The following is a 19649-nucleotide window of genomic DNA, read 5'->3' as shown; positions in this document are numbered from 1 at the left end:
GCCCGAACCGAACAAGAATAAGTCTTTAGGACTCCAAGTGTCGTCCCTCCGTAGAAAGTCCACAGCATGTCCGGATCCGCCTTAAGATTGACCAACTAGAATCGCCCTTAAGGTACTTAGAATTTTTGGCTAATAGGGCAACAATATGACTTAAATTTTGCTCTCAAAATGTCACTCTGAATACTTGAAAACCTCGTCCATAAATTGTGAACCTAGGCACATATTTATAGGGCTATGGAAAGGGATTTAGAATCCTATTAGGATACTAATTAGTTTAATTAGAATTTCATTAAAACTCTTTTAAACTAATTCTATCTACTAGGATTAGGAATTAATCATAGAACGAATTCTATTAGCTTTAGGATTCGTATCGAACACAAACGTTGCACGACTACGAACGTACCGCACAGCCCGCACAAGCCTTGCGGCCCACACGAGTAGGCGCAGCTCGCAGCCCACGAGCGTCAGCCCAACCGCGCGCGCGCCATGGCCTTGCTGGGCCTGGCCTTGCGCTGGGCCTGGCGTGGCCTTGGCTGCGTTGTGTTGGGCGCTTGGCTTGCTGGACGCGGGCCTGGCTTCGTGCTGGGCCTTCGTCTAGCAAGTCTCGTCCGATGCTAATTCGTTCGATGCGCTTCCGATTAATTTCCCGATTCCGGAATTCATTTCCGATACGAACAATATTTAACATTTCCGATTCCGGAATTAATTTCCGTTTCGAACAAATATTTAATATGTCCGTTTCCGAAATTATTTTTCGATTCCAGTAATATTTTTGATTCCGACAATATTTCCGTTTCCGGCAATATTTCAGATTCCGGCAATATTTCCATTTCCGATAATATTTTCCGATACGTACCATGTTTCCGTTTCCGGGCACATCTACGACTTGGATAATATTTATATTTCCGATACGATCCATATTTCCGTTTCCGGCAATATCATCGTTTCCGGAGTATTCATTGTTTGCCTTTGACGATCTCAGCTCCCACTGAAACCAAGATCCGTCGATTCCGAATATGCATAGATGGAGTATTTAATGCCATTAAATACTTGATCCGTTTATGTAATTTTTGTGTGACCCTACGGGTTCAGTCGAGAGTAAGCTGTGGATTAATATCATTAATTCCACTTGAACTGAAGCGGCCTCTAGCTAGGCATTCAGCTCACTTGATCTCACTGAATTATTAACTTGTTAATTAATACTGAACCGCATTTATTAGACTTAACATTAAATGCATACTTGGACCAAGGGCATTATTTCCTTCATTTACGCTCATCAAGAATCTGAGGGATATCTGTCGTGGAAACACAGAGGACAAGGACCTAAATGTCCATGAGTTGATTGAATCAATGTTTGGTCTAAAGGTTGGTTCTCCTAACAGGTGTTATAGGATGGAGGTCCAAGAAACACATGTTCAGCTCCTTCGCACTAAACAAAGGGTAGGCGTCCCACTAAGGTTCCATGTGGAACTTATGCTTTCATATTTTGATCGCCTAATTCTGCTAGGAACACCAATAAGCGAAAGGATGGCAGTCTCTATCTTGCTCAATTCACTGCACAGTGGGTTTGGTCGCTTCAAGCAACTATACATAAGTGAACCAAGAGAAGAAACAGTTGCAGAATTTGTTCGCCTTGTCAGAAAGGCTGAGATAATACTCGACTGTGAAGCCAAGGATTTACTCAAGCCTAAAGGGAGACCCTTCAAGAAAGGTGGAAAGTCTAAGGGCAATGCTAAGACAAAGCAGGATAAGTCCACATCAAGATGTCTTTACTGTGATGGAATAGGCCATTACAAAAGAGAATGTCCAAAGCTTAAGGAAGTTCAGAAGAACGGAACAGTCGTTTCATCTTCATGTATTTTCGTTATAGATTGTATACTTGCTAATTCAACTTCTTGGGTATTAGATACAGGTTGTGGCTCACACTTATGTTCCAATTCACAGGGACTAAGAAGAAGTAGAAGGTTAAGCAAGGGTGAAGTCGACCTACGAGTGGGAAATGGAGCACGGATTGCTGCATTAGCTGTAGGAACTTATTATTTGTCGTTGCCCTCTGGGCTAGTTTTGGAACTGGAAGACTGTTTCCATGTTCCAAGTCTTACTAAAAACATCATTTCTGTTTCTTGCTTAGATGCTAAGGGATTTTCCTTTTTAATAAAAGACAATAGTTGTTCATTTTATTTTAAAGAGATGTTTTATGGATCTGCTAGATTAGTCAATGGACTTTATTTATTAAATCACGACAAACAAGTTTATAACATAAATACCAAAAAGGCCAAAAAGGATGATTCAGATCTCACCTATCTGTGGCATTGTCGATTAGGCCATATTAACTTGAAACGCATAGAAAGACTTCAAAAGGAAGGAATTCTAGAACCATTTGACTTAGAGGATTATGGCAAATGCGAATCATGTTTACTTGGCAAAATGACAAAGCAACCTTTCTCTAAAGTTGGAGAAAGAGCAACTGAACTATTGGGTTTAATCCATACAGATGTATGTGGGCCAATGAGTACAAATGCTAGAGGTGGTTTCAGCTACTTTATCACTTTCACTGATGACATCAGTAGATATGGTTATGTCTACCTAATGAAGCATAAGTCTGAATCCTTTAACAAATTCAAGGAATTTCAGAGTGAAGTAGAGAATCAATTAGGCAAGAAGATTAAGGCACTGCGGTTTGACAAAGGCGGTGAATATCTGAGCTATGAATTTGATGACCATCTGAAAGAATGTGGAATTCTATCAGAATTGACTCCTCCTGGAACACCACAATGGAACGGTGTGTCGGAACGAAGGAACATAACCTTGATAGACATGGTTAGATCAATGATTGGTCAGGCCGAACTTCCAATAGAATTTTGGGGACATGCACTAAATACAGCTGCACTCACTATAAATAGAGCTTCGTCTAAAGCTGTTGAAGAGACTCCATATGAGTTATGGTTTGGAAAGCCTCCAAAAGTGTCTTTTCTTAAGATTTGGGGATGTGAAGTATACGTCAAACGGTTAATTTCAGACAAACTTCATCCAAAATCTGACGAATGTATCCTTGTGGGCTATCCAAAGGAAACAAAGGGGTATTACTTCTACAATACATCTGAGAACAAGGTGTTTGTTGCTCGAGATGGTATCTTTTTAGAAAGAGATCATATTTCCAAAATGACAAGTGGGAGAAAAGTAGACCTCGAAGAAATTCGAGTCGAACAACAAACTCTAGAGAATGCTCAAGATGACATTCAGGATGAAACTCAGAGATCTTTAGAAGTATCTGGTGAGAATCAAGGACCATCTAGAAATGTAAACCCGCGTAGATCGCAGAGATATAGATCTCAACCGGAAAGGTACTTAGGTATTTTGACGAACGAGAGCTATGATGTTCTATTACTTGAAAGTGATGAACCTGCGACTTACAAACAAGCTATGACGAGCCCTAGCTCCAAGAAATGGCAAGAAGCCATGCAATCTGAATTAGACTCCATGTCTGAAAACCAAGTTTGGGATTTGGTCGATTTGCCAGATGGCTACCAAGCCATAGGAAGCAAATGGGTTTTCAAACTGAAAAAGAACAAGGATGGGAAACTTGAAGTTTTCAAAGCTAGATTGGTTGCTAAAGGTTACAGGCAAGTCCACGGTGTGGATTACAATGAAACTTTTTCACCAGTTACAATGCTAAAGTCTATTCGGATAATGTTAGCAATCGCTGCATATTACGATTACGAAATATGGCAGATGGATGTCAAAACCGCTTTCTTAAACGGCGTTTTAACAGAAACTGTGTTTATGACACAGTCTGAGGGTTTTGAGGATCCAAAGAATGCTAAAAAGGTATGCAAGCTTAAGAAATCAATCTACGGATTGAAGCAGGCATCAAGGAGCTGGAACATACGTTTTGATGAAGCAGTCAGTGACTTTGATTTCATCAAGAACGCAGACGAATCTTGTGTATACAAGAAGGTCAGTGGGAGCAAAATTGCTTTTCTAGTATTATATGTCGACGACATATTACTTATCGGAAATGACATTCCTATGTGAACTCTGTCAAGATTTGGCTTGGGAAATGTTTTTCGATGAAGGATCTAGGAGAAGAACAGTACATACTGGGCATCAAGATTTACAAAGATAGATCTAAGAAGATGATTGGACTTAGTCAAATCACTTATATCAATAAGGTGCTTGAAAGGTTCAAGATGGCAGACTCCAAGCGAGGCTACCTACCCATGTCTCATGGAATGACTCTAAGCAAGACTTAGTGCCCAAAAATACTAGATGAGCGTAGACGAATGAATGGGATTCCATATGCATCATTGATTGGTTCAATAATGTATGTTAATGATATGTACACGCCCGGATGTTGCGTATGCACTCAGTGCTACGAGCAGATACCAGTCAGACCCAGGAGAGGCACATTGGACTGCTGCCAAGAACATTCTGAAGTACCTGAAAAGGCACAAAGATGACTTCCTGATCTATGGTGGAGATGATGAATTAATTGTTAAAGGCTATACGGACGCAAGTTTCCAAACCGACAAAGATGATTTCAGATCACAGTCTGGGTTTATCTTCTGCCTCAACGGAGGTGCAGTAAGCTGGAAAATTGCTAAGCAAAGCACCATTGCGGATTCTACAACTGAAGCGGAGTACATTGCTGCACATGAAGCACCAAAGGAAGCTATATGGCTAAGGAAGTTCATAGGTGAACTTGGTGTAGCCCCCTACATTAAAGGAGCAATGGCTCTGTATTGTGATAATAATGGAGCTATTGCATAGGCAAAGGAGCCTAGACACCACCAGAGAGTCAAGCATGTACTTCGTAGATTTCACCTTCTACGAGAGTTCGTTGAAAGAAAAGAAGTCAAGATAAGCAAGATTGGAACTGATGACAACTTCTCAGATCCATTAACTAAACCTCTGCCGCAGGCGAAGCACAACTCGCACACTGCAGCTATGGGAATCAAACATGTTGGAGAATGGATTTGATGTCCTTATTTAATGTTTTAAAGTTTTAGAGTTTAATACTTTGTAAAACATTATTGGTTAATCATTCACATTAATGAATAGAATTCATTTTTCCATTTAATTTGTGGTTTAATAAATGATGAGTCCCTTCAATTTGATGATATATTCAAGATAGACTGTCAGGACCAGTCCTATGACTAAGAAATGTCTATCAAGTGAACTTGAATGTCAAAATTTGAAAATGGTCCCTGGTCGGAGTTTTCTATAAAGATGGACGCATAGAAAACGTTAGACGACTAGAATGCAAGATGACTAGTAGTTCTGTTTCTTGAACTATGTGGACATGGCAATGTCGTAATCATTTGCATAGTTACTTTGGGAAGACTAGTATCGGACAGGCCTATGAAACTTTACTGTAAGAGATGAAAATTTGTCATAAGTAAATTTCATTAAAATTATTAGACACTAATCCTCAATACCTGAGTGATTTGAGATTACTTGTTTGAGAACTTCTTACTTTGACGTCGTCAACCGTCGCACCGTAAAAGGAGGCTATAAAGGCAACGCTCAGGTAATCACCTATCAAACGAAGTCTAATCTCAAGATCGCAAGATTGGGATTGTCCTCCCATAAATCGGGATGAGATGCTGAAAGTTGTACAAGGCCACTCAGAGAGCTAGAAACTGTAAAATGCATGGTCGTGCTCAGATGAATCATAGGCTATGATTATCTGTTTATTTGATCAGTTGAACTCTGAAACCAAGAAACACCTCTAGACATTATAAGGATGACAACTTTTACCTTATGTTCAAGAGCAAGCATCGAGCGACAAAGGAATTAGGAAATGCACACTTGTCCCTAAGGACAAGTGGGAGACTAAAGGAAATAATGCCCTTGGTCCAAGTATGCATTTAATGATAAGTCTAATAAATGCAGTTCAGTATTAATTATGTAAGTTAATAATTCAGTGAGATCAAGTGAACTGAATGCCTAGCTAGAGGCCGCTTCAGTTCAAGTGGATTAATGATATTAATCCACAGCTTACTCTTGACTGAACCCGTAGGGTCACACAAGTAGTACGTAAACGGATCAAGTACTTAATGGCATTAAATACTCTATCTAATGCATATTCGGAATCGACGGATCTTGGTTTCAGTGGGAGCTGAGATCGTCAAAGGCAAATGAATACTCCGGAAACGATGATATTGCCGGAAACGGAAATATGGATCGTATCGGAAATATAAATATTATCCAAGTCGTAGATGTTGCCGGAAACGGAAACATGGTACGTATCGGAAAATATTATCGGAAATGGTAATATTGCCGGAATCGGAAATATTGCCGAAAACGGAAATATTGTCAGAATCGGAAATATTATCGGGATCGGAAAATAATTCCGGAAACGGAAATATTAAATATTTGTTCGAGACGGAAATTAATTCAGGAATCGGAAATTTTAAATATTGTTCGTATCGGAAATGAATTCCGGAATCGGGAAATTAATCGGAAGCGCGTCGTACGAATTAGCATCGGATGAGCTTGCTAGACGAAGGCCCAGCACGAAGCCAGGCCAACGTCCAGCAAGGGAACCGCGCGTCACAACACGCCAGCCCAAGGCTGCGCCAGGCCCACCGCAAGGCAGGCCCAGCTCGCGCCCAAGGCTGCGGCAGCTCGTGGGCTTCGTTGCTCGGGCTGTGCGCGCATGGCGCCCCTCGTGGGCTGATGTGCGTGTGTGTGTTTGTGTTCACATACGAAACCTAAAGCGTATAGGATTCGATTGATGATTAAATTCCTAATCCTAAAAGATAAATTAATTAAATAAGAGTTCTACTAGGATTCTAATTTAATTAATTCGTATCCTAGTAGGAGTCGATTACTTATTCCATGGCCTATAAATATGAGTACAAGGCTCATAATTTATAACGAGTTTGAAGTATTCAAAGGTAAGAATTTGAGTAAAAATTCAGCCATACACTTGCCCACAAATAGTCGAATAAATTAGTACCTTAAGGGCGATTCTGGTTGGTCAATCTTAAGGCGGATCCAGACGTGCTGTGGACTTTCTACGGAGGGACGACAATTAGAGTCCTAAAGACTTGTTCTTGTTCGGTTCGGGTGCAGCAAGGGAGGGCACGCTACAAAGAGTATGCATCCTAATTATGCTAATTGTTATGTGGCAATTAATTTGGAATTCTGGCATTTATGGTTTTTCCGCATGATTTATATTCGTTTATATGTATCATAACCTAACACATAGACCAAAGATGGATTTTATGACTTACCTATTTCACAAGAATTTGAGAAAATATGGCTATATTTACTCAAAGTGAAATATGTGAAATGCTTCAATACGATTCACAAAAGGGTATAAAATCAACTTGGCAAGAATTTTGGAACATCTAGGCTGGGTCAAGGTGATGTTTGCATGAGCCAAGAAAAAATATCTAGATTGTTTATATGGCATTACGACAATCGAAGCTCCATAAGAATATGGTATGTCCAAATGGAGAAATCGGAATCTATTCGATTGACGATAATCACGACTATTTTCCTATATAGTTTCTAAATGATACTCTCAAGTGACTATCACACTAAAAAAAGTTGTCAAAGCTAAGGATATAAGTCATAAGAATTGAACTTCGGTTCAGTACATCTTTTCAGCATATATATATATCTAGGGTTGTCAAACCCAATGGGAGTTAGTGTTTACATCAAACAAACTCTAGAATAAATATATATTTCTTTATGAGCGACTCATAGAAACAAAAGGTATTAGTTCTACCACAAATCTGGGAACATATGGTTGTTGCTCTAGATAATGTCTTTTAGGAAACCATCTTATTTCCAAAAAGGCAAGTGGGAGAAAAATGACCTCGAAATGACCTCAAAAGAACTTCGAGTCAAGCAACAAACAAATGTGGGATACTTAGGAGTCTTTGAAAAGCTCCGTACTTAGAAGCCTTTGGAAAGAGCTTCATGAAGACTTAAGAAGTGCTTCAAGAGAATCCTAATACTCAAAGAACTTGAGTAATGTCTTTATAGACACTAACGTTTGATGTTCAATACCTAGGTAAATCGTATAAGGAATAGAATTCAACCAAGATAGATACATAGATATCTTGAGGAATGAAAACTATGAAGACTTTAGAAGTGCTTCAAGAACATACGAGTTACAGGTTAGCTACGACGAAATAAAAATCCCAAGTATGGTTTGAGGCCATCAAGAACATAATTATGGTTCGAGGCCATATAAAATGGTATGAGGCCCTTTTATCCGAAATATCTTCATCTTAAAGAATCAAATCTACGATTTGATTGATTTGCGTAAAGGGTTCACTCCCATTGGTTGCAAACATGTTTCTAAACATACAAGGTTGATTTGCATAGAGGGTTTACTCCCATTGGTTGCAAAATATGTTTTCAAAACATACAAAGATGATATTGTATACACATACAAAAGAAAAGCTAGATTGGTGATTAAATATTATAAACAACTTCACGGCGTTGATAATGTTGAAATCTTTTTGACCAAGTCGGAATGCTTGAACTATTTTGGATAAATCTAGCAATCATTCCATATGGGAATATGGCAATTGAAAACTGAAAGACCTTCCTCAATTGGACTTGTAGAAAGGAATTGTGTACATCACACGATGTAAAAGTTTTGGATGCTAGATAAAATAACAAGCTTAAGAAATCTATTCATAGATTAAAGCATGCAAGTGGGAATTGGACCATATCTTTCAACAAGGATATTGAGCAATCATAGCTTTTTGAAAATATGGATCATCTTATAGATGAGTAGTTTAGTGGGAGTCAAGTCAAGTTTATTGGTTCTATATGAGATACATATCTCTCTATTGAAAAATGACATTCAAATTCTAAATGCTTAGATTTGAAAGTATTTGTAAATATTAGAACCATGGCGAAACTTAGAACATTATGGGTTAAAGATCTATTGGATAGGATCTAAAGCGTTGTTTAGATTCTGTAAAAGTAATTACTAAATCAAACACAATTAAGAGACTCAAAAGAGACTCTTAACCCATATGAGTAAATCTAAGTGATGAATGTTATAACTAAGTATAAAGCTAGGATGTTATCACTAAAGTTAAACATGAAGGACCTTAAAGAGGAACCTTCACTTTATATCACATGGCAATACCAAGATTTTAGCAAGATTAAGTATCTCTTGAAACAGAATAAAGCTAAAGTTACATGGATAGATTTTAAAATGCGAATGGTTTTTGCATTACAATCAACCGTGTATAGTGTGATACATGGATCGCCAAGAAAAATCGTAGATATGGATTATGACGAGTTTGTACCAATCTTTATTGATCTAGATCAAAGATCATTAGAATAATATCAAGAAACATCCAAAATATTTGGACATGTAGGATGAGCACTTGATAAGAGGAAGTGAAGATGAACTAAAGTTTTGATGCTACATGCATAGCCTAAACAAAAGTTGGATCTTGTTGTTAGGCAAACCACAAACATACACGGGCAATTAGGCGTCGTGATTAAAAGGTGGTAACATAGGTTCAAAGCCCCATGTGATGCATGGGAAACTGAATCAATGATTAGTTTCCAAGTTCTTAGTTGAAAGATGTATCTCCCACATCTATGTGAACTGGTTGGAGTATTCCAAAAGGGAAGCATCAATTAAAATTCTACATAATTGAAATAAATTCATTATTGCCTAAGAAGCAATAAAAGGGAATTGTTTCTAGTGGGAGTTCTTCAATGAACTCATGTTGATCACAAGTCTTCTCTCTGGATGATTTTCTATTTTGAATATGAGAATCATTCTAATAGCAATGAAAGACTAGATCATTCTATAAACATATTCAAAGATCTTTTCATCTTACATCGAAAGGCTTTCGATGGAAAAGATTCTAAGAATAGCAAAGTATGATAAACTAAACCTCTGCAACAAATGAGATACAACACTCATATGCAGAAATGGAATCAAGTTTGAGTTGCATGAATGTTTTAAGTATTGGGTGAAAGGCCCACATTTGTAAAACATTAAATGCTTGATTTTGGGTTAGAGGCCCACAAATCGGTAAGCATTTGGTCTGAACATTTATCATTTATGAAATTATATTTCATATTTCATTTAATCTTGGTTTAGTATTAAATGATGAAGTCCAAGTGATTCAAAACATTCAAATGGGAAGGCAAGATGGATTCTTTGACAAAGAAACACCCATAAGTGAACTTGAATATTGAATCACAAAAGGACCCCTAATCCAGGTCATTGAAAGGTTGGACGACCAATGACTAATGAAGATTAGATTGCAAATTGATTTATAATTTTATTTCTTGAATTAGATGGACTGGATGTCATAAATCATTTGCATAGATACTTATTGGATCTTGTATCGGATTGACCATGAGAACACTTTAATAGATTTAAGTCATGTCATAAGTAGTTCTCATTGATGGTGATTGGAACCTATTCCTCAGAACCTGAGTAGTTATGGATGCTTGTTTGAGAATTAGTTCGCTTTGATGCTCGCTAAACTTCGCACCGTAAAAGGAGACTATAAAAGCAGTTATTGGGCATACTATGAATCAAAGTAAGTTGTTCATAAGTTACAAGAAGGGATTGTCCTCCTATCTTTGATAGGATACGGTGTTGTCGTTGTACAAGGCCTCTCGAAGAGTTAGATATTGTGAAAATGCATGGCCGTGCTCAGAATGGTTAAGGCTTAACCTTCTGTAAAAGTTTGACAGTTGAACTCAGTAATTCGAGAAACACTTATGGACCTAATAAGTATGGCTTGGATCTTACCTTATGTTCAGTAAGTAACACCAAGAGACAAAGGAATCAGAATGCACACTTGTCTGAATGACAAGTCGGAGACTGAAGGAAATATGTCCTTCTCCCAAGGTGCATCAGTCTAATACCAAGGTTCAGATTAATTACGAACAATTAATTCAGTGAGATCAAGTGATCGGAACAGCTAGCTGGAGCAATGCTTCCGATCAGTGAGTTCTAATCTATATTAGGCTCACAACTTACTCTTGACTGAACCTATAAGGTCACACCATTGGCATGTAACAAATCATCGGATTAAATGAATTGGATATTCATTTAATAGCTTTTCGGGAAATTAGTTCGGAAAACATAATTATACGATTTAACATTAGATCATGCAATCATATATCGTGATTGTGTATATTCGTAAGCTAGGCGAAACGAATAATCGTATCGTACGACAATGGATCGTCAAGTACGAAACGATAAATGAATTATCGAATGATAATTAAATAAAGCAAACACGAATGCAAGCCCACGAGCAAAGCGCAAGGAGCAAAGGCCCATGGCCTTGCTGCCTTGGCTGTGCACGCACGGAGAAGCAACATCAACAACAGCAGCGAGGCTCAGCCCACTGTGTGCTATGTGATGTGCGCTTGTGCGAGGCTTGGGTCGTGGGCCTTGCTGGCCGGTCGGGCTCTATGCTTGGTCGGTTAATAATTAGTAATTAATAATTACTAATTATTAATTACTACGTAATTATTAATAATTAATAATTAAGAATTAAGAATTAAGAAAAAATTATCGGATTTCCATGCAAGATCAGTGGCCGGTCAACAAACTTCCTTCCCATATCCGAAAATCAAAACAAAGTCGAATTCTCTTCTTCGTGATTAGTTGATTATTATACCCTTGTCAATGTTTTCCTCTTCTTCACTCATAATTGCACTCATATTTACACTCCATTACCCTAATTTTGTTTTGTTTTTAAGCTTAAGTTGAGATGAGAAGAATTGTACATCTATAAGTTAAGTAATTAATCCCGTTTATTTTTGTTTTTCCGTTATTTTCGTGAATTCATTATTATTCATTTTAAAAAGGTTATATTTTATTATTTAAAGAAAGATGTAACATCATTGTGGCTAGCTAAGATGGTAAAACTTGTAACTTTTAAATCAAGAGGTCTAGTGTTCAATACTTACTAACGAGCTCTACACATTCTTATAAACGCATTTTGAAAAATCTGACCAGCCGAAGAGAACTAAGCCGAAGTCATTAGAGAATTTCCCTTGAATAATTCATTCTTAGCTCTTTGGGTTCAAATTAGAATAGTGAGAACTGAGAAGAAAGGCTTCGGGGCATATTCAAACTTTTTCTGAAATCGAATTCAGCCACTCGCTAGGTAAATAATCGTTGTCCGGTTTTATTTGATCGCTTAACTCTACCAAATTCATTTTTACAAATAAATTTTTAGATCTTGGCATATTATATTTTTCCAGATGACATGAACAAACCCAGTAATTTGTATTCTTGTAACACCAATTGAAATCCTTGTGTTAGTTTTCCATCTTTTTGTTCATGTGAAAGGTCATGGCTTTATCAATTATCAATATTGGTTTGTTGATGAATTGCAGTTTAGTTGATCAGTTTTTCTTGTCTAAATCTCAAACTAGAGGGTCTGCTCCACCTGATTCACGAGGGACGGAGCCCAACTGCCGACTGCCCGAACCCGACGAACCCCATCCCGACTGACTACATTCCCCGGCGTCCAGGATTCCCGGTATATATTTTATTTATTTATTGAATTGGTAATTATTTGTTGGTTTTGGGATATTTTTTGTTCATTTAAGTTGTCTGATTTGTAAGTTAAAATTTGAAGTTAAAATTTGATTGTGAATATGTGATATGGTGAATTATTCACTTAATTCAGTGCTGAATGTTTCTTGTTATTATGAGTGGATTCTAGTGATTCGAAATGGGTATCAGCGTTGAGTTTGTGCGAAAAAAATTACTCCCTCCGTCTCTTTTCGTTCTTTACGTTTTTTCTTTTTGGGTGTCCAAATTGTTCTTTATATTTCCTTTTATATTATCACATAAATGATTTAATATTCTATCAAAATTTGTGTCCAACTATTATACTCCCTCTGTTTCTTTTTGTTTGTTACGTTTGGATTTTTGCACATTTATTAACGTATAATAGAGATTCTTTTGTTTTTTTATTAAAAAAATAAATCCAAGTAAAACTTTAATCCATTAATCATTACAACAACCAATAAGATTGTTTTATTTATCAAAATGAACCAATAATGGAAAAGCATAAAGATTGCTAACTTAACATACTTGTGAAATTGTAAAGAATTTAATGAGTTGAAAAAATTGGACCAATTAAAATTAAAAGTTAGCACAAAAATGATATTATAAATAAGTTTATAAAAGGAAAGATTTTTCCAAGTAACAAACATTGTAAAACACCATAAAAGTAATACGTAACAAACAAAAAGAAACGGAGGGAGTATTAAGTTATTAACCAATTAAATCAATTGGGTCATTTAATCCCTCACACTTTTCCATTGGGACATTAATTTTTTCTCATTTTCCCAATATCAAAATTTTGATAAGAGTGAAAACATTATAAATAAATGTAATTTTCCTCGTTTACATGAAAAACTTAAAAGAATCTCAATGCAAATTAATTATTCGTTAAAACGCGTGCAAAATACCAAACGTAAAAAACAAAGAGAGATGGAGGGAGTACCTTTTACTGTCAAAATTGTCTCTTTCGAAGCGTGGAATTCTAGGTCATTCTATAGTATGCTGATGTGTGATTGCAAGAAGTGTGGATTTGCAAGAGATTGATTTTGGAAATGGATAGAAATATAGAATTGTGTTCTTATAACCTCGAAGACATCAGTTGCCTTTTAATCAGGTGTTTCTGATATTGCATTTCGGAAAAAGAACTGAACTATATTATTGAATTCAGGGGCATTTGTGAATTCTCTCAGGAAAGTATGAATACATTGTTCTTGTGATTTTTAACTTCTACTACTACCTCAAGGAGCTATGATTTGGTTGAGAAACTCCAGTAGCTTTTTGCATGCTGTTAATAGCAGGATTTTTTTTTTTCCAGTTGGGTAGTTTGGATTTTGAAATGCTGAATTCTATGGGTAGTCTATAGAATCTATACCCTGTATGTTATATACTTATATGTGATATTAGAATATTGAGCTGAGCTCGTGGGACATGGATAACTTGAAATGGGAATTCGCCTTGTATCCTTAAGCGAAAAGAAGTAATGTCTCCAATTTAATGTAAGCCTGGCATGAGCTGAAACCAAGAGTTGGAGAATTTTGAGGTAGCATAGGGATGTTATGAACTTGATTCTTCTCATTTTCTTTCTTAAACACGTCCTTCTGACAAAGACAGTTGGTGAATGTTTTTTTATTCTGTAACTTGTATCATTGATTTTCCAAACTGAAGTCTGTTACTACAGAAGTATTCTTTCATCCTGTCATGAAAACATGAAGTCTATTTTGTGAACGTTTTTCTGGTATCTAACTTCTAAGACCGTTTTAAGGAGATATTACTTGATGAACAAACATTGATGATAATTTCTGGCGGGTTGCATGGAAGTGGCAATGCTGGATACAATCTACATCTAGCAGTATCAGGCTTTCGCTTGTCTGTTGGCCTCTTTAACTTTGCTAGTTTATCCGGATTTTAAATACTCCTGTTACCCGTCAGCAAAACCAGTAATGTTTTCAGTGGGTAACAAGATGTTATATGCAATGTATAAAAAGGCTCAAGGCGCACCAAGGCGATTTGGAGTTCCCAGCGCCTTCAATAAAGTGAGGCGCCCCTAATAAAAAGTAAAAAAAATTGTGAAAAGGGGTGTGTGCCTTAGTGCGCCTCCCACAGACATAAAACTATAAAAGGCACTGGCTCCAAACGCCTTGCGCCTCAGGCGCACCTTACATTGGTCATATGAACTTTGACCAATTGTTTCATTCTGTTTCTTCCTCTAGTTGTAAATTCTTGAGCTTTGAGGAATGTATAATTCTATTTTGTATGGGATTTGGGGGTGTCTGTTAATTTGTTACCGTGTAAATTGCAAGTCCCACTTAGGGTACGTTGGTATGGTTGGAGGAAACAAAATGAATTGAAATCCAATGAGAGAGGGAAAGGGTAATGATAACCATTACTTTATAGACTGTTTGATTTGAGAATGGCATCAAATGAAAGAGGAAGGAGCGAGGAGGGAGATTGAGGAGGGTAACATGATATGTTACCACTAGTTTGGTGAGGGTAATAGGTGGGTCGAATCAATTGCCTTGACGTAAGGAAAACTGTTACCATACCCGTCAAACCAAGCATTCTATAACGGAAATACTTCAGTGATTCTATTTCCATCCCTTACATTATTATACCAAACATGCATTTGGAGTGTGTTTGGTTGAGAAGAAATCATTTTCCAATTACTTTCCTGTTTTCCTTCGTTTGTTTTGGTAAGAGGTGGAAAATGGTTATCCCGAGGACTGGTATACAAACTTTAGGTATTGCTTCATTGCTTTGTTTGTGTTGTGGATTCTGGAAACTACTAAAGAAGGCAATCAGACCTTGTTTCAGGCAGCCTTTGCGATGCACGTGTTGCCTTGAGAAATGTACAACGTGTGTATTAGCAAATTTTCTGTGCATGATTAATTAGTGTACTGCTATATAGCTATTGAAGTATCAAGTAATCTTCAAGAGTTCATAACATGGAGTTTTGTGTTTCGAAGGCCTGTTTTTATTAACATAGCACATAAAACTGTTCCTACCAACTATAGAACATACTCTGTATTTATCACTATCTTTGGGATAAACAGGTATGCTCAGAAAGTTTCAGAAGTATAATATTACCACTATACAACTTGCCCAAAGAGCAATCTTTTGGCGGAGATTACATAATGGCCCAGACACTATAGAAGAGATGCTTGACCGGCATTTGGTGAAAGAGAAACCATCATACAATGATGATGAAAATGAGCTCTTAACTCGGCAACGACTCACCAGCACACGACGTGAGGCATTGGGTCTTTACAGAGATATACTTCGTGCAACACGGTTCTTCATGTGGCCTGACTCCAAAGGGGTGTTGTGGCGAGATATCCTAAGAGAAAATGCTCGTAAAGAATTTGAAGACGCTCGGTTTGAGAAGGATCCTGAAGTAATTACTCGGTTGTTGATTGGTGGTGGAGATGCTGTTCAAGCTGCTCTTGACAAGGTTGCTGAGAAACAGAGAGAACAGATAGAGAAGGAACAAAGTGGCACAAGTTAATGATGAACTCTGACTGTACGGAAGCTGAATTGTGTACTGTGTTATATTCTTGTATTAACTGGTATAAGCTGCCATGATTGCAGAATTGTGCATACTGTCTTTGGTGGACTGGTGTCTGGGATTTGTGTCCAACAGTTAAAAATCTTCATCCCGTTTTGATGTCGACATCTTATTAGTCATCGGTTTTAGATTGGTTCTTTTTGGATTTTGCTTTTGTTCTTTCTTTCTTAGCCCTATTGTAAATAAATAAATAAATAAATAAAAAACAGAATCATGTTATGAAATATTATATGGATGTCCATTATATTCCTAGTATCTTTCCAGAATATATCTTAAGATTTATTGTTTTTCAAGCAAATCTTATTCTATTGTATGTATATATATACCGCATTGTTTATGGAATAATACACAGTTGTTCTCTCCCAATTTCCTATTCTTCTCTTTGTTTCACAACACGTTATCAGTATCAAACCCTAGCCGACTAAGTGAACGAGAAGAAAAACTACCGTCACTGAAGTAAGTACAATTACCCGTTATATTACTTAATTTGATCTTCATGTTATAATTATATTACAGACCGAATGATATGATAGACACACATGCTTAATTTATTTGTTATTGAAGCTTGAGATTAATCGGTTAAGTTTATTATTGTGTGTCGATCTATTAAGCTGACGAGATTTATTGGTTAAGTTTATTATGCGTGTCGATCTATTAAGCGGACGGATACATATTAAATCTATCAAGCGTGTGTTTATCAAGCTTCAATATTAAGCGGACGAAAACATGTTATTCTTTGTTTAATTTGTGCTATGATATTGCCGTAAATTGGGGGAGTAGTCTCGATTCATATGTATATGTTTTGTTTAATTTGAGGCTTTATTATTTAATTAATCAAATATATATATATATATATATATATATATATATATATATATATATATATATAGGGAGGGATCCGGTGAGAACACCTCCTTATGTAAGAACACTTCTTATGGTGAGAACACTTCTTATGGTGAGAACACTTTTACACTCTCTATGTTCTATATTTGTTCAACAATGTTTTAAATTTTTTAACTCATGTTCTAAATTTATTCAACCATGTTCTAAACTTATTTAACCATATTCTAAATTGGTTCAGCCATGTTCTAAATTTATTCAAGCATGTTTTAATTTTATTCAACCATGTTCTAAATTTTTAACCTCATGTTCTAGATTAATTCAAACATGTTCTAAAATTATTCAACCATGTTCTAAATTTTTAACCTCATGTTCTAGATTAATTCAAGCATGTTCTAAAATTATTCAACCATATTCTAAATTTGTAAGCTCATGCTCTAAAATTATTCAACCATGTTCTAAATTTGTAAGCTCATGTTCTAAATTTATTTAAGCATGTTCTAAATTTATTAAAACATGTTCTAAATTTATTCAAACATGTTCTAAATTTATTGAACGATGTTCTAAATTTTCAAACTCATGTTCTAAATTTATTCAACCATGTTCTAAACTTATTCAACCATGTTCTAAACTTATTTAACCATGTTCTAAATTTGTAAGCTCATGTTCTAAAATTATTCAACCATGTTCTAAATTTGTAAGCTCATGTTCTAAATTTATTCAAGCATGTTCTAAATTTATTCAAGCATGTTCTAAATTTATTCAACGATGTTCTAAATTTGTTCAACCTTGTTCTAAATTTTTTCAACCATGTTCTAAATTTGTAAGCTCATGTTCTAAATTTATTCAAGCATGTTCTAAATTTATTCAAGCATGTTCTAAATTTATTATATGCTTTACTAGCACAATAAAAGCGATATAAGTTAATTATCAAGAGGTTCAATCAAATTATAATGCGAATTGAAAAAGTAAATTTACCACATAAATCACTAAAATAAGTTATTGAAATTACAAAATTGATAACTAAAATCAAAATTCGGAATAATACATTTGAAACAAATCTAAGAAGATATTACAAAATTAAAATCAACCAAAATCTTTAAAATCTGTCCTCCTGGATTAATTCGGTCCATCTCTACCGTCGCCTCTTAGTCTCTCCACCAGAAATCACAAGCACATCACCACAACCACAGATATATTTCGCAGCCACCAAATTGAACTCGATTTTAATTTTTGCGATTGAAATTGATTTCGAATTGAGAAATCGAAGAAATGAGAATTGCTGGATTGAAATTACCTATTGAAATTGGCGATTGAAATTGATTTTGAATCGAGAAATATGAATTGCTCGCGTCGATCAGAGGAACGAGGAGGAAAATCGTCCGATGTTGGTGGTGGCTACGAGCGGCGGCGAGCGAAATCGATTGAAATCAATTTCGATTTCTGAATCTTACCGAATTAGCCGATCGAATTGATTTTAGAATCGCATACGATTGAAATCGATTTCGATTTCGAACACCAGTGAATCACCATCAATCATTCGCAATTTGATTCGCTAAACACAACCACCGCCACCACCATTTTTGGTACGATTCTGGTTCGGCGGCGGCGAGAGGCGATTGTATTGTTGCGAGCATCGGCGGCGATTGAATTGATGCGACCGGCGGCGATTGAATTGCTGCGAACGGCGAGCAGTGGAGGAGGCGAGAGGCGAGCAACGACATCGGATAGAGAAGAAGCGGCGGGGAGAGGGCAGCGGAAATGGCCGGATGTTGGTAGCTACGAGCATGAATCGCCGAGAAAATTTGGGGCAAAAATCACCCGCCGGTGAAGAGAGAAGAGAGAGAAAGTTGTGAGGAATTGAGGAGAGAGAGGGGGAATTGAGGAGAGAGAGAGAGGAATCTGGAAAAAAATAGCGTGAATGATTTATTAAATTAGGGTATTTGTTTATAAAAATTACGAAAATGCCATTATAGAAAGTGTTCTCACCGTAAGAAAGTGTTCTCACGAGAGCCTTCCTCTATATATATATATATATATATATATATATATGTATATATATATATACATATATATATATACATATATATATATATATATATATATATATATATATAGGTTTAGGCTCACGTGAGAAGTACATCTTACGTGAGAAGGGTGAGAAGTATTTACGACCGTTTGATGAAGTTAATCAACGGAGCGGATTGTTCGACCTCGGTTGATTATTCGACCTTTGTAATAACAGTATCGTAATTTTGGAAAATTGGCCCCACGTGCACTTTTATTTCACCGTCCTCTTGTCCATGTTATTTGAAAGCTCTGTGAGCTTGTTAATGGCACCCATTGTTTGGAATAAAATTGATTACCCCTCAACTTAATTAAATCCTTTAGCCTCCCACTTTCTCTCTCCTCTTAGCTTACCTACAATCAATGACTTTTGGGCAACAATCGATTTTCTTCTTTGTTCAACTAATTCTCCATTAAATATAAATTAATCCCATAATTTTTTTCTGGGAAACATTGATCATTTAATCTCATAGAATTTCCATCACTTCTTCCTTAAGTGAATTTCCATCTCTACGGTTAGTTACCTGATGTACCTGGAATGGTAGCTCGATGTATCTCGAATGCTTAGTTGATGTACCTCGAATACTTTGTTGATGTATCTGTGATATTTAGTTGATGTACTTCTAATTTTTTTTCAAT

General features: G+C 36.4%; 1 protein-coding gene across 2 annotated transcripts; it reads left to right on the top strand.

Annotated features, from left to right (window-relative positions):
* The first annotated feature begins 11972 nt into the window (after window positions 1-11972).
* LOC110799335 (uncharacterized) lies at window positions 11973-16332 on the top strand. 2 transcript variants are annotated; one of them, XM_022004588.2, is made up of 3 exons: window positions 11973-12131; window positions 12403-12509; window positions 15592-16332. In XM_022004588.2, exon 3 carries the CDS (start codon window positions 15594-15596, stop codon window positions 16041-16043), a length of 450 nt encoding a protein of 149 aa, XP_021860280.1. In that variant the 5' UTR covers window positions 11973-12131; window positions 12403-12509; window positions 15592-15593; the 3' UTR covers window positions 16044-16332. The 2 variants fall into 2 exon arrangements, with proteins under 2 accessions (XP_021860280.1, XP_021860279.1); XM_022004587.2 differs by having other exon boundaries at window positions 12364-12509.
* The last annotated feature ends 3317 nt before the right edge of the window (window positions 16333-19649 follow it).

Source organism: Spinacia oleracea, chromosome 5 (genome assembly GCF_020520425.1).
Source record: "Spinacia oleracea cultivar Varoflay chromosome 5, BTI_SOV_V1, whole genome shotgun sequence".
NCBI classification, from domain to species: domain Eukaryota; kingdom Viridiplantae; phylum Streptophyta; class Magnoliopsida; order Caryophyllales; family Amaranthaceae; genus Spinacia; species Spinacia oleracea.
This window is presented reverse-complemented; position numbering and strand designations above follow the sequence as displayed.